This window comes from Arachis ipaensis, chromosome B10, assembly GCF_000816755.2.
Source record: "Arachis ipaensis cultivar K30076 chromosome B10, Araip1.1, whole genome shotgun sequence".
In the NCBI taxonomy this organism is placed as follows: domain Eukaryota; kingdom Viridiplantae; phylum Streptophyta; class Magnoliopsida; order Fabales; family Fabaceae; genus Arachis; species Arachis ipaensis.
Window position 1 is genome coordinate 95,690,527 of NC_029794.2, and position 16,075 is coordinate 95,706,601.

General features: G+C 40.9%; 1 protein-coding gene and 1 long non-coding RNA gene across 2 annotated transcripts in view; one reads left to right on the top strand and one right to left on the bottom strand.

Annotated features, from left to right (window-relative positions):
* Positions 1–12,787, bottom strand: part of LOC107624398 (probable leucine-rich repeat receptor-like serine/threonine-protein kinase At3g14840) — a 17,716-nt gene extending 4,929 nt beyond the window's left edge. Inside the window, exons 1-4 of the mRNA XM_021113664.1 lie at positions 12,553–12,787; positions 12,326–12,394; positions 12,087–12,158; positions 11,918–11,986 (exon numbers count right to left, since the gene is read on the bottom strand). Of these exons, the coding sequence (XP_020969323.1) occupies positions 11,918–11,986; positions 12,087–12,158; positions 12,326–12,394; positions 12,553–12,635 (293 nt within the window). The 5' untranslated portion in view covers positions 12,636–12,787. The remainder of the gene's footprint in view (positions 1–11,917; positions 11,987–12,086; positions 12,159–12,325; positions 12,395–12,552) is intronic.
* On the top strand, positions 7,825–8,897 carry LOC107624397. Its single transcript, XR_001616870.2, has 3 exons — positions 7,825–7,960; positions 8,340–8,382; positions 8,464–8,897. It is a non-coding gene; the product is annotated as an uncharacterized LOC107624397 (long non-coding RNA).

Genomic DNA, 16,075 nt, shown 5'->3' on the forward strand with positions numbered 1-16,075 from the left:
AAGGATAAGTATTTCAAGGTTCGTCCCGTCAAGGGTCGTCACCCCTTCTGGTTGTCGTTAGAGGGGGAGCGCCTTATCCAGACTTACTGGAGTTTTGGCGCGGGGTCGAATCCTTTCGTCAAAGTGTCGTACAAAAGGTTGTCGGCTGTAGATAGACAGATAGCTGACGTCCTTCTTGCTATCTTTGAAAAGAACCCCGTGAACCCACATCTTCTTATGGGTGAGCGGGAGGCCGCCAGGAGCTATATTCGTGAGTTGTCTTCTTTGTTTGCCTATGTTTCTTAGTCGTTGTTTTTCTCTTTCCGATCTAACGACTAATCGTGCTTGTTGTTTGCTGCAGTGGAAATGTCTGCCACCGTGACCGGTCTTGAGAATCTGATGAAGACCTTTTTTGAGGCAAGTGATGACGAGAATGCCCAAGAGAAGGACGTTGGTAAGTCGGAGGGTCCTTCAGGGGAGAAAGAGAGTCAGGCATCCCCTACCCGAGATACCGAAACGTCGGGAAAACAGACCGTAGGGGGTCAGGCTTCCCCTACCCGCGATGAAGGGCCCGCTGATGGGCACGTGACTCTCACCCCTCATCCGGACAGTGACGTGGAGCTTATCCATACTCCCAAGAAGCGAAAGATGTCTTCCAGCCCGGAAGGGGCCCTTACCATAATGGAGAGGAACTTTGATGCTACCAAATTCATTGACTCCCAACTGATACCCGGGACAGAAGAGCATTTTCATGAAACCGAGCTGTCCGGGCAGGCGAGGTGGATGTATCGCACCTTGCTTCGTGGGGCCGTGATAGCTCGGAAGGCCGAATTTGAGTTATCCGGTATGGAGGCGCTTCGGAGGAAGCTTGAGTCCTCTGCTAAGGCGAACAATGACTTTAAGGCTCAAGTTGAGCTCCCCCAAGGTCAGCTGTCCGAGATGGGGGGGAAGCTCAGTGCTGCTGAGGAGAAGTCGTCGTTTGTTGCGGAGAGGTTGAAGGCGTCCGATGAGACCGTGGCCCGGCTTCTTGAGCGTGAGATGACATTGGAGGGTCAACTGAACGCTGCTCAGGGTCGGGTTGTCGCCTTGGAAAAGGAGCGGGAGCAGGCCGTCTCGGAGGCGAAGGCCGCTAAAGCAGAGGCCGCTGAGCTTAAGAAGAAGCTTAAGGTGGCCAAGGAGCAAGGGAAGAATGCTATCTTGATGACCGAAGATGCCCTGAAGGCTCAGCTGAGGATTCCTGCTCCTGATTTCGAGACGTCGTCAATTGGTGTTTTCAAGACTATCCAGGACGGAAAAATTGTTGATATGCCGAGGAAGTGAAGTCTTGTAACTTAGGATATTTTGTCGTTTTGTTTGTTTTGAACAATTTACTTGTCCGTTCCATATTTTGACGCTTTATAAGTTATCGTCGTTTGATTGCTGTGATTTGTACTTATTTCGTTGTTTTGTCGTGTTGCCGTTAGCGTGTTACCGTTTATTCTGGGCGGGCTTATTTCTTGTGCCCGTCTCGCCGTTTTCACATTTGGTAACAGTTTGGACCGATTTGGTCGCGTCGTCGTCGAATTGGTTGAGGCCTATGAGCCGTCTGGCTTCCAGGGTGATCAATCCCGGGGTGCCGTTTTAGGTTTTAGTAATGTGAAACAGATGTGAAGTAAGAAAGTTTTATCAAGTAAAAAATTTGAACAAGTGAAAATTACTCGTCAGTTGGGCAAGTATTTGACCAAGTAATTAAACAAGATGAATTAACGTGTAGATAGGGCAAATATCAGCTATCTGGTTAGGCTCCCTGGTCGGTGAGCCGGTGGGTCAGGAGTAGAACCTCTTTAGGTTACCTGCGTTCCATGTTCTGGGTATTTCCTTGCCGTCGAGTTTTTCGAGTTTGTAAGCGCCTTTGCCGAGTACCTCCCTTACCCTGTAAGGACCTTCCCAATTTGCCGCCAGCTTTCCTTCTCCTGGGGTCGGGACGCCGATGTCGTTGCGCCGCAAGACGAGGTCCTTTTCCTCGAAGTCTCGTTTGAGGATTTTTGCGTTGTAACGCAGGGTTATTCTTTGTTTCAGCGCCGCTTCTGTTAGGTGGGCCATCTCCCTTGTTTCTTCAATCAGGTCTTTCTCGACCGCTTCGCTCATGCCCACGAGCAGTAGTCGGGGGCTCGGTTCGCCGATTTCGACTGGTATCACCGCATCGACCCCGTATATTAGGCGAAAGGGAGTTTTCCCCGTAGCGCTTTGCTCGGTTGTCCGGTAAGACCATAAGACGGAGGAGAGTTCGTCAGCCCAGCTTCCTTTCTTATTGTCTAGGCGCTTCTTTAGACCAAGAAGGACGACTTTGTTTGCAGCCTCCACCTGTTCGTTTGTTTGGGGATGTTCTACCGAGGAGAACCTCTGCTTTATCCCTAGGCCAGAGAGGAACTCCATGAACTTCTTGTCCATGAACTGGGTCCCATTATCTGAGATAACGACCTCCGGGATATCGAAACGGGTTATCACCTGCCTCCACATGAACTTCCGGCAGTTGGAGGACGATATCGTGGCTAGTGGTTCAGCCTCCACCCATTTGGTATAGTAGTCAATGGCGACAATGAGGTATTTGACTTGTCCTGGGCCGACCGGGAAAGGTCCCAGGAGGTCGACTCCCCATTGTGCAAAAGGTCGTGTAGTCGTTAGCGAGCTTAGCTCGGAGGCCGGTGCCTTGTGGAAGTTGGCGTTTTGTTGACACTTCGTGCATTTTCTGACGAATTCCTTTGAGTCCTTCATCATTGTCGGCCAGTAGTATCCTGCTCGAATGAGCTTCCTTGCTAGGGCTTTGCCCCCGATATGGTGTCCGCAACACCCCTCATGGACTTCCCTGAGCACGTAGTCCGTTTGGTCGGGGTGTAAACACTTCAATAGGGGCTGGCTAAGTCCCTTTTTGAATAGTTGTCCCTGTATGATTGCATATCTGGCCGCCTCCCTTCTCAAAGCTTTGGCTACTTTCTCGTCTTCGGGTAACTTGCCGAGTTCCAGGAAGTTGGTGATGGGGTCTAGCCATGAGGGGCTCGACTCCGTCAAGTGGAGGGCGACCGTTGGTTCCTTTATCATGCCCTGGATTAGCGACCGGTTGCCCGATCCTGGCTTTGTGCTCGCCAGCTTCGACAGGAGGTTTGCCCGTGTGTTCCTTTCTCTTGGAACGTGCTGGACGATGACCTCCTGGAACTGTCTTGTCATTTCCTTAACCTTTTCCAAGTATTTTTGGAGGAGGGGGTCCCGGGCTTGGTAGCTTCCGTTTACCTGTGAGGTGACGACTTGGGAGTCGCTGCATACTTCGACCCTCGTCACCCCGACTTCCCGAGCCAACATTAGTCCGCCTAGGAGAGCCTCATATTCTGCTTGGTTGTTCGACACTGGGAACTCGAACTTGGTCGATTGCTCGTAGATGACCCCTGCTGGGCTTTCCAAGATGACCCCTGCTCCTCTGGACGTTTGGTTGGAGGCTCCGTCGACATGAAGCCTCCACCGTGTGTCTGTTTCTTCGGGAGGATCCCCTGTTACCTCCACCAAAAAGTCTGCCATTGCCTGGGCTTTGATTGCAAGTCGGGGCTCATACTGTAGGTCATATTGCGAGAGCTCGATGGCCCAGGTCATCATCCTACCAGCCAAGTCAGGTTTTTGCAGTATTTGTCGAATCGCCTGATCTGTCCTCACGACTATACGGTGACTCTGGAAGTATTGTCTTAACCTTCGGGAGGACACTAGGAGCGCCAGCATTGGTTTGGCTCCTGCCTTTACGGCCAGGTGATGCGACATGAGCTGGGGATCTATCCCGGGCATGTCGGCAGGTGTCCAGGCAAAGAGGTCGGCGTTGGCCCTGATCATTTCCATCAAAGGCTCTTTTATCTCGTGGGGGAGGTTTCTGTTTATGAATGTGAATTTATCGTCCTCCTCGCCGACTCTGAACTTTTCCAAGTCTCCTTCTGGCTCTGGTCTGGGTTTGTCGTCTACCCTGGCATCCAGGTCGGCCAGGAAGACCCCTGACGCTTCTTTGGATTTCTTTCTGAGAGAAAGGCTGGCGTGGTCGCAAGCGACCGCCGTTTCCAAGTCGCCTCTGAGGGATCCCACGGATCCGTCATCGGTGATGAACTTCATCACCAGTAGTTTCGTACTGATAGCTGCCCCCAAGTCGTTAATGGTCTTTCTCCCCAGGATGATGTTATAAGCCGTCGAATCTCGTAATATCACAAAGTCTGCCATGACTATTCTTCTTCTTTGCCCTAGTCCCACAGAGGTCGGGAGTGTGATGATTCCGTCCGGCTTGATGAAGTGGTCACCTAACCCTACCACACTGTGTTGGTGGGTCGTCAGGTCGGAATCTCTCAATCCCAAGGCATCGAAAACGTTTCGGAACATGATATTTGAGTCTGCCCCTGTGTCTACCAGGATTCGTTTGACGAGGCCAGTTCCGACCTTAGCCGTGATGACCATGGGCGGACTTTCCGGCGCCTCATCGAACCATTGATCCTCCGGGCCGAAAGAGATAGTTGGGAGACCCTTAAGACTTCTAACGGGTGAGGTGGAGATCGCTAGGACCTTGGCGTCTTTTTTCTGTGCCGATTTCGACTTCGGGGCGGTATTTCTGGCCGTTACCACGTTTACCACCGTGAGGCCGTGGTCGTCACCTTCTGGTTCTTGTCGTCACCTCGTTGGTCGGGATCTATCTTCGGTGTCATGGTCTCGGTTGCGTCTCCTTGGTTCCCTTATAAGGTGGGCGAAATCGGCGAGTTTGCCGTCCCTGATAGCTTGCTCGAGGGCGTCTTTTAGGTCAAAGCAGTCTTGGGTCTTGTGCCCGTGACCCTTGTGATACTCGCAGTAGAGGTTCTTGTTTCCTCCCGTCCTGTCCTTCAGTGGTCGGGGCTTCGCCAGTATCCCCTTTTCTGCTATCTGTTGGTAAACTTCTGTGATCGATGCCGTGAGGGGGGTGTAGTTGGTGAACTTCCCAACTCGGGGGAACGGTTTGGGTGGTTTACTCGGGCCGCCGTCCCTGGCGTGTTCCTTTGGTCTTTCTCTAGCTTCGAAGTGCCGGGCTTGGTTATAGGCCGGCTGCCGTTTATTGGCAGCCACCACCCGGCTGACTTCCTCGTCGTTAATGTATTCTTTGGCCACGCACTGGATCTCTTGCATTGTCCAGACGGGCTTTGTGGTGAGGTGTTTCCTGAAGTCCTCATTCGAGAGTCCGTTCGTTAAACACAAACTTGCCACTGAGTCCGTCAGACCTTCAATTTCCAAGCACTCGTCATTAAAACGGTCCAGGTACTTCCTGGTCGGCTCTCCGGGTCTTTGTGTCACCCCCAGCAAATTAATTGGGTGTTTGGCTTTGACAATCCTAGTGGTGAACTGAGCCAAGAAGGCGTGGCTGATGTCGGAAAATTGGGTCACCGAGCCTTGCGGGAGGTTGTTAAACCACCGTATTGCCGGGCCCGCTAAGGTGACCGGGAAAGCGCGGCATCTGACCTCGTCTCCCACCCCTTCTAGGTTCATCCTGGCCTCAAAGGCCGTCAAGTGTTCCAGGGGGTCTTGCGTTCCGTCATACTTCATGTCTGTCGGCTTGTCGAAGTGTTTCGGTAGTCGGACCTCGAGTACGGAGTGTGGAAAGGAGTCGCTCCTATTATGACGGGTCCTCGGGCAGTTCTTCTCGACTCGTTGTTCTCACGGTGAGCTTCCTCGTCGCCCCTGTTCGACGCGCGCCGCCTTTCGTGTCGGGCGTAGATAATGGGGTCGCGACTTCTTCTTCTGGGGCGTACCCGCCCCCTAGTGCTCTCCGATTCGTATTGGGAGCTCGGCGTGCGCCTCGAGCGGCTCCTTGAACGGGAACGGGTGGGGCTCCGCTCTGGGGAGCGTTGGTCGCGCTCTGTTTCTGCTAGCCTGCGCTCTAAGTCCTGCATTCTGTGGCGTAGTTCTTGCATTATCCTAGCGTGATTATCACCCGTCCCCCCGAAGGGGCGTCTCTTGTGAGTCTGTGTCGCATCCCTCGGGGGTGACCGTTGCTGTTGCCGGGATTCCGTCGCGACGGCGCCTCCCCCGAGCACGGGAGGCGCTACCTCGGAACCTATCCCAGTCTGGACCAACACGAAATCCATGGACGAAGTCCCCACAGACGGCGCCAATGTTCGGTAAGTCGGGTACCGGACGATTCGGGTTGGGACATGTCACGTACCTTGGGGGGAGAGCCAGTCTCCCCCTTATATACATGTCAGTAGTGGGCCCCTCCAGTGGTCAGGCCCATACCCCCAAGGGCGCTGTCCCACGGCTGTGTGCAAGCCGTACGGGACGCGTGTCCGAATCGGGTGGAGGACGCGTTATTGGGCCGGCGGGAACTCGAGTCGGATTAACCCGTGTGAGTTTGGGCCAGGCCGTAACAGGAGTCTTTTTTTTTTTGGACATAAATATTGATGATTTATTCTGCCATATTGCTAAATATGCTACTTTCAGGCTGCTCTATTACTTTCCAAAATTTCACCAAAGATTTCTAGTGAGCCAATCGAAGTAGAGAGGCTATATGATGCTGTTAATGTCGTGCTCTCATTGCAAGTAATAAACTCGTCTTGGCTGAAGCTAGATTATCTGAATAGTTTGAGCAAATAAATCATTGATAGATTGGTGGAAGAAGATCTTCATTTTATCTTTTTCTTTCTTGTAAAGATACCGTATCCTCTCTCTATTTAACCTTTTCTTTCTCATTAATTTGTTCATTTTTTCTATTAATATTTATTTATTTATTTTAAATATCTTGTTTGTCTGACTGTGATCCACGGTGCATGAGCAAATAGCTTCCTTAAAATTTGTAGAAATTAGCCTACTTGAATTACACCATGTGAATAATAAAGTATGAAAATCTGCTAGTGTAGTCAAGTCTCCCTCTGCCATCTTTCTCTAAAATTCATTTCTCAATTCGTCAAGCACATATATTTGAAGTTATGCCACAAAAGCTACAACTTTGAAATTGTTGTTTGTGAACAAAACGTTTTGGACTTTCCTCTAGATTTTGGAATTACAGCTGACGAGTTGATCCTAAAAATTGAGGAAGTTGATTTTGGATTTAGATTAGATACACACTTAGATGAATGCTTTCTCTTGCAGATAATAAATCCAGCGAAAACTTTTGGTGATGTAGTTATTGATTATTGGTAAGCTATCAAATGCTTGTTCAGTATAAATTTTTGCATTCCTCTTCCTATCCCTTAACCCATCATTTGAATCTTTTATTCTAAGGTTGCATTTAAGGGAGTTATGGATCAGAACCCTTTCCCATTTGGGCACATTTTGCTTGATCAGACTTCAGAGTTTTAGCCCCAGCTGTATAATGCATCCTGATACTTACCTAAATAAGGTAATCATGTCTTTCTTCTTGTTCCAAAGATTAAATATGGAGCTGCCTCTATTCTTCAGGTTTTTAGTGCCTTTTGGTGTTTTGTGTTGATTTTGTTGGTGGATTATTTTATCTGGCTTAGATGGGCAACCCCTTCTAGCCTCTGGAGGTTCATCAGGTGTCATAAACGTATGGAATCTAGAAAAGAAAAGGCTCCAGTCAGTTGTAAGAGAGGCTCATGATAGTGTGATCACATCACTACATTTTTTTTGCAAATGAGCCAGTGCTTATGAGTTCTTCAACAAATAATTCTATTAAGGTGACATTTTTTCTTTTTGGAAGATACATACATGTTTGCATCATGCATATATAAATTTTCATTGAAATATGTTGCTTTATTTATTTATTTATTTTATGCTTGCTCAGATGTGGATTTTGCATTTTCTCCCTGCAAGCGTTGTTAGTATGTATATTTTCATTTTTTCTCTATATTGACATTTTCTGTGTATTAATTTCATCAATTGGTTTCCCCATATATAACATGTTTATGGTGTTTGCAATGCGTTTCTTTGATAGGATCAACAAAGTAGAGAGCTTTCTCAGCACAATGTTTCTAGACGAGCCAAGAAACTTAAAGTAAAGGTATGGTTGGTGTTTCATGCTTTCCTTATTTTTGCTTAGCAGAGCTTGTGAAAGCGTTGCTTTTGCTTTAATATTCCTCTGTAAATTCTTAATGTTTTGTTTAGAGACTTAGTATGATAATTACAAAGATATATAAATGTGTGTTTTACTAGTGAAAACATCTTATGACCTCGGATACCTAAATTTGGATTTTGGTATTCTTAATCTGACTTATTTTTTATTTTTATGTTGTGATTATGCTTTCTAGTTCTTAAAGCATTCAGTTCAATAGTCATGATTAGGTCAGAAACTATATGATATTAATTGTGAGTCATAGGTCTTTGTGCTTCCTATTTTGAATAGATTTTTCATCCCTCATTTCGTATATGTGTTTATACAGGAAGAAGAAATAAAGTTGAAGCCCGTGATTGCATTTGATTGTGGTGGGTTATTTTTCTGGTACTATTCATTCAGTTCTAATTTTGCTGAAGAAATGGAATTGAAACTGATGTATATTAATGTAGAATCTGAATTACAGTGGGGAATCCAGCCTTAAAGGCATGTGTATAAGTATATAAATTGAAATGTGGGGAAAGTTGGGATGATGAAGAAGAAACAGCAGCAGTAGAAAGAGCAAGTGAAGTGAATTTTGCAGATGAGATGAGTGGAATTAACACAGGATCTCCTTCACCAACTTCATCTAATGAATCCTCTGTTACAAGTTAATTATTAGAGCATCGAAAATTGTTCAAATGAGTTAGAAAATTGAATAGGAGTTGCTTGCAGCATAGTTCTTTTAATTTACTAGTATGAGGAAAATTATTTAGAGCCCTTTGGATACCCATTAACAACTTTTAATTTACTCAATACAATTTGTTGATGTATGGTTATTTATTATTATGGTTGATGTATCAATACACTTTGTTTATGATTTAAATTATATTGACTTGTTTGTTTATAGTATTTTTTTTAGTTTGATAATACGATGAATTTGTTTATTTTTTGAAATATTATAAATATTCGAATACAAGATAAAAATTTGTATTTATTAAATTTATATTTATTTTGTATGAATTTATATTTATTTTGTATGAAAATAAGTTTATTTTGTAATGAAAAAATAAAAAAAAATTATTTTACCTTACCGACAGATTTACAGACGGATTTTCTGTCTGTATTTAGAGTATAGAATGGTTTTCTAAAGTTCCAATTACAGATAGAAAATCTGTCGGAAAATCCATCTGTAATTACAGACGGAAAATCTGTCGGAAAATCCGTCTGTAATTACAGACAAAAAATCTGTCGGAAAATCTGTCTGTAATTACAGACGGAAAATCTGTCGAAAAATCCGTCTGTAATTACCGACGAAAAATCCGTCGGAAAGTTCGTCATCTTCGAAAAATGGATGGAGAATTTACAGAGGGAAAATCCGTCGGTAACTGGTAAAAATCCGTCGGTAATTTTCCGACGGAAAAAAATCCGTCGGTAAATAATTTCCGACGAGGCTTTTACAGAGGGATAAAATCCGTCGGTAACCAAAAATCCGTCTGTAATATAGATTAAATCTGTCTGTAAATCTGTCTGTATTAAGCCATTTTCTAGTTGTGGTTCTAGTAACCCATGATGGACGGTCTAGGCACCAGACCTGCAATCAGAGACCGCCCCTCGTGACGTTTCCAAGTGCCGATCCAGTAAACTTATCATTGAAATTGGCTTTGTGCTTGTGTTTTCTTGACTATAATTTCTAAGAGGTGAAGATGGAACTTTCCCTGATTTTGCTTGTCATGATCCGTTATATACCGGTTTTACCTAATTTAATGTAACATTGCATAATCTAATCTTTTGTTTATAAATATTAGTATAGAATTTGTCTAATATAAATCTTTTCAAATAACAAGACACGAACAAATGTTGTGGATTTTTTGCATATACGAAATTCGCAACATAATTCGCGAGTAACACAATGCCGCAAAAATTGCATATAATTTTTTTAACAAGTTTCGCAAGTAATGAATGCCCAATGAAAAGTGAAACTAAACATTTTACGAATCTGGCAAGTAGTTCCATTATAGCAAAAACTACTTGTAGATACCAACATATTTTGGCTTCATGTTTAACATTTGCAACTATATTTATTTGTATATGATTCTTAACTACAATCTGAAATAAAAACTGCAACAACATTCACAACTAAGAGGTTAAAGCAAAAACTGGTTAAATATATTCATTGAAACTATTCTTATATAAATAACTACTGCAATGTCATGTACATTAACCAACTCAGATAAAATGAAAAGTGAAAAGGACTAATTCACAGTTTACATAGCCAATCAAGTATTCTTCATAAACTATCTTATCAAACCTCTAAATATTACTAATCATGACTCTTCAAGGCACATTTTATTAATCATTTTCATTTTTATAACTTTGATCTTAAGAATTAAGATGTATATCCAAGGCTATAAACTCAACAAGCGCTGCCTCCTATGTTCCATCATTTGGATGCTTACAATCGTACCCTGCAAATGTAAAGACAACATACAATTATTCAGCCAAACTCAATGGAGATATTTCAAGCTTTACATTTCTAGATTTGCTTTTTCATCAGTAATTAATAGCTTACTCATTTCAACCAAAAATGCGTAGTAAGAATACATCAGAATTCTAAAAAAAATTATTGAATTCAACCAAACCACAGATTTTTAAGGCCACAACAATGTCAATTAATCTAAGAAAAGGTAAATTATGCGAAAATAAAGGAAATTCAATGGATAATAGAATAACGTATAGAATATAAATAAAAAGAATTGAAAAACGAATATAATCTCCTGCCCCAAAAAAAATCATGCTCAAGAAACAACTATAAGCTATAGTGGAAAGACATAATAACATCAAAATTCAAAACTTGCATCAAAGGTAAATAAATTAACTCTTGGGCATAATGAGAGCATAAGCACATGATCACAATAACCTTAATCTTACTATATATTCCATCTTGTCCATGAAACCATTGCCCAGAGAAGACAAAATCCTACTTTGCATGCTTCCTGAGCAATCATGAATGTAGATTAAAATAATTTGATTATAACTTGCTTTCTGTTCATTGATTGAAAAATATTAGTAAGGCAAAAAACTCACCTTCAGCTCCACAATGATTGTTCTTTATCCAATATTCTAACAAACCCACTAAATCAATGTAAAAGATACACAAATCACTAAATTAGTGTTTAAAAAAAAAATACAAATCCTCAATCTAAAATCACATTATTATCAGAAAACTGCTTTCTACGCAAAATAAATCAAATCTTAATCTCCCAAAATTGTTAAATTAACAGCTGCACCTTGAAGGAGGTAGAGATGGGAGGAGGAGTTTGACGATGGAGAGACATGGATGCACGACGAGCCCATGACGGAGTGAGGCACGACTAGCCCTCGACGGAGAGAAGCCAAGGGAGCCGACAGGAGAGGGTGGGCAGAGGGAGACTCGTAGGCAGTGGGGGTGTGCTAGTGAGAAAGGGGCAGTATGAAGGCTGAGGGAGGGCGGAGACATGGGCGCAGAGAGCTACATTGAGACGATTTCCGTTAAAGCGGAGGCAGAGAGTTAGAGAAAGAGGGTAATAGAGCTGAAGAGAGAGAGAGAGAGAAATTCTTAGTGAACGAACAAAATATTTGTAAAAAATACCCAAAAGCAGCTCAGCTCGGCTCAACATTTGGCATTTAAGCCAGATTCACTTAAAGAGAATGGCTAGTTTGGCACCAAGTTGGACACACACGACATGCTCAATATTCATACACTGCAGAAGGAATGAACCGGTTGCATGCCTTTCATGCATTTCTTGGCTTCATGTCCACAATAAAGCTTTTTCTTCAATCTAAACCCTTTATATATTTTAAATTAAATCTGATTGGTTTTAAAAGAATGGAATACCGAAAATAATTAAAATTAAATTACAAAACATTATATAGTAAAAGACTTATAGTATTTCAAGGTGTGGAAGAGACCCAAGAACTGAAAGATTTCCATAGCAATTATTGAACTTTAGAGACCTACGCAATTTTAGATTAAGATATATACAATGAATATTTTTCCTAATGTTTTTTAGAAAAAAGACAGAAATTATTAAAAAATGGATAATCAAACACTTACAAAATTTTGAGACTGGTGATGTTTGCTAGCTCCTTAGGGATTTTACCACTCAGTCCGTTTGCAACAAGTGCACTATAAAGTGAATGAATAATCATACATATCATATCATAATATTTTGACTTAATTTGATGAACAAAACATAATTATAGAGCTATATGGATTTTAATTTAATAAGGAGAAGAATAGAATAAGCTAAAAAAAGCTGAGAAGAAATTATTAATAGAGAGAAGAGAGCATACATTTTGGTAAGGTTCATTGTACCCCATTCTCTAGGAAGCGTGCCGCTAAGGTAATTGCGGGTAAGGTTACTATTAAAAAAGACAAAACAAAATATTATAAAATGCATCTTAGTAGCTAGTGAAGCATTTGAGTAAATGCATGCATGAAAGATTGTTAATTATTGAAATTGAAATATATATCCTCTTAAGTATGGTCTTCTACTTCAAAGAAGACATTTATTACTTACATCTCTTGAAGGTATGGCAACTTGACAAGTTCTTGAGGGAGTTTTCCTTGAAGATTTTGTGCACTCAGAATTCTGTTTATCATTTTATTTTTGGGCAACAAATTATTGGAAGATAAGAAATAACTTGAAAATAAAAGAAAAAGAGAAAAAGCCAAATCACGTTAGTCTTTACTAATAAAAGAAAAAAGGAGAGCTTGAAGTTTAGTCCCTGTAAACTAAACATCAGAAAAGAGCTTATTACCATGAGCAGCTGCAATCGCAGACATACTGGCGACTTCCACGGATGCAGAAGATGATACACCTTCCCCTTCAGGGACTGCTGATGAAATCTATGCATAACAAGAAAATGGAATTTTTCAAACCTTTACAGTATATACCGAATTACATCTCTAAGTACTTTGTTTCTCAATATACTTTATTTCCTTGATTTGATAGAGAAGCAGATAAACCTTCACAATTAACACTAATAATAGAAAGTAGCATTATAACTTATCCCATATTTGTTTTGTTTAAACCAAGTATTCAATAACTTAATAGAGAAAGATGAGTTACCAGCATGGTGATACTGTCGTTAAAACGCACACCCATCTCAGTCATCAAGACCAAAATTGCCCCAGCAACATATGCTGCCCACTTGGGAAGTTAATCATTCAATTAGTATAATAATAGAATGTTCTAAATGCCTAAGATGCATATAAAATGATGCATATCTACTACCCACTTTCGGGATGGATCTTGAGCAAAATATTTCCTTGCTCTCTCATAAGACATTAGCTTCCCATCTTCCATGAAATCAGACAAATCCATGGCAATGTTGGACTACGATAGCCAAGCTCTGAGCCATATGACACCTGGACATGAAGTAATCATTTACTAAAACTGATAAAGCTATCTATATTAAAATAGACATACATCTTCTTTTCCCTTCTCTTTCTTAATCAAATCAATATTATTTTCAAAAGAAACACATATTTGTCAAATTTATATATTTTTCATCCAACCTATAATATAATTCAATAATACATCTTCATAATAGTTCAAAAGAACATCCAAATAGAGTGAGTTCAGAAACACTCCCCATATTCCATCTTATTTTACAATTTAAGCTTCACTAATTTTCAACTTCTCCGGTTAGACTATATAGAAACAGCATATTTCATATCAACTGGTGCTAAATCTGTATAATTCAACTTGGCTGCTGAGTTTAGTTAGGACTTTGCACTCTCTATATATGCAATGCTAGTGACTAATTAAAGATCAAGATTAATCAAGAAACACCACTGTAACTAACTTAGCAAGCTCAATCCACTAACTACTCAACACTGACTAGTTATCATCATAAATATTGTGTAGTTCTATTTATACCGTTTTAACAAATTCTACTCTTCTCCCTTAATAACCCCTTCTTTAAATTTAGGTAGTCTGTAATTTGATTAGGAGATGGAATATGTACAACATAAAGAGACTTTTGATCAACCAGATCTCTTAGAAAATAAAAATTCAGTTCCAATTGGTAACAAGGAGACAAGTACTTTAATTATCACATCAAATAGGTGGTGGTACTTTGGTAACAAAGAGATTAATAGTGCTTCATGTCTCATCATTATTGCATTTAACCATCATTCAAACATTTACATCAGAAAATACACACACACGCCATGTTTTGTACAAATTTTGGACAAATGATGCTGATTACCAAAAATCACCATTTTATATAAATTAATTATGGCAGCATCATAAAATGCCATAATACTCGGATATTATGGCAGTTCTTTGAAACCGCCGTAATATAAATGACATTTTAAACACTTTTTTTTGTAGTGGAAGAAATCCACCTCTGATTTTGCGTGAGGGAGGAGAAGCAACCACTGGTTTCGTCCACTGCTTCAAGAAGGATGAGCACCGCGTTAGGGAGGAAAAGCAGTGCTGGAGGGAAAATCGTCGGTAAAGAATTTCACAAAATTAAGCGCGTTGTAAGTATAGTTCTGAACCGACAATTAGACCTCAATCAAATTTAATTTGTTTATCACAGATACAAATCCAATATAAATAAACTGAAGTATTTAAACCTCGGGTCGTCTCTCAAGGAATTGCAGGGAGGTGTACTTATAATTGGTTATGAAAAAGTATACTTTTGGGGTTTTTAAATGTTGAACAAGGAATGTAAAATGATAATAAAATAAACTAAAACTAAGAAAAGCTCTTAGCAAGGATTGATAATTAGAAGTCATATCCTAATTATCATTATCAATTGTGATGGTAATTGCCTTTTACTTTCACTTAGTTAACCTCTAACAATGAAGGTAAGTCAAGTGAGAAAAATCAACTTAGGTTCACAGGTCGTAATCAAAGACTAGATTTAGTGAAGCCTAAGCCAACTAGCAAGTCTCAATTACCAATCAACAAAACACTTTTGATAACTCAAGAGTCTCTAAATAATCAATCCAAGTTAAGAATAGAGAAATCTAATTTAAAACCCAACCAATCATTTTATCAAACACTTGGAAGGCACAAAATAAAAACATAGAAAATTAACAAGGAATATTAAACCTAAACAATCAATTGCAAGGAATCAATACCAACAAATGAAGAAAGAAACAATAAACATAAAATACCTCAAATTGCATTAATAAGAATTTGAATCTAACATGGAGGATTCATAAACTAGTTTAGCAAAATAAGGAAATCACAAAGAGAAATAGATAACTAAAGTATAGAATAAATAAGAGTAGAAGAAAGCTAAACCAAACCAAAGTAGAAATCTGAAATTAAGAATGACAAGGACTAAAAATCCTAAAATCCTAAAAATCTTTAGAAAACTACATCTAAAACCTAAAATTATGAAAGGTGAATTCCTTCCCTCATTCTGCCCACTCTGCAGCCTCTAATCTTCATTTTCGGGCTTGAAACTAGGCCAAAAACAGCCCAGAAATTGCCCCCAGTGATTTCTGATATGTGCAGCACGTGGCTCTGTCACGCGTATGCGTCGCTTTTTTGCCGCACTATCCACGCGTACGCGTCACCTAACAGCAAGGCAACTATGGCAAATTGCATATCATTTTGAAGCCCCGGATGTTAGCTTTTCAATGCAATTTGAACCGCCTCATTCTGACCTCTGTAACTCAAGTTATGATCGATTTGCAATTCCTTCAATTTCTTGCATTCTTTCCACTTTTGCATGCTTCCTTTCCATCCTCTAAGCTATCCCTACCCTATAAACCCTGAAAACACTTAAAAAATATATCACGACATCGAATGGTAATAAGAGAAGATTAAAATTAGCAAATTTAAGGCCAAAGAAGCATGTTTTCACTCATAGTACAAAATTAGGAAGGAAAATGTAAAACATGCAAATTCTATGAATAAGTGTGAGAATAATGGATAAAATCTACTAAATTAAGCACAATATAAATCCTAAAAATGGGGTTTATCAATCTCCCCACACTTAAACATTAGCATGTCCTCATGCTAAGCTCAAGAGAACTAAAAGAGTGAAGGCAAAATGGTAGGATGTATGAAATGA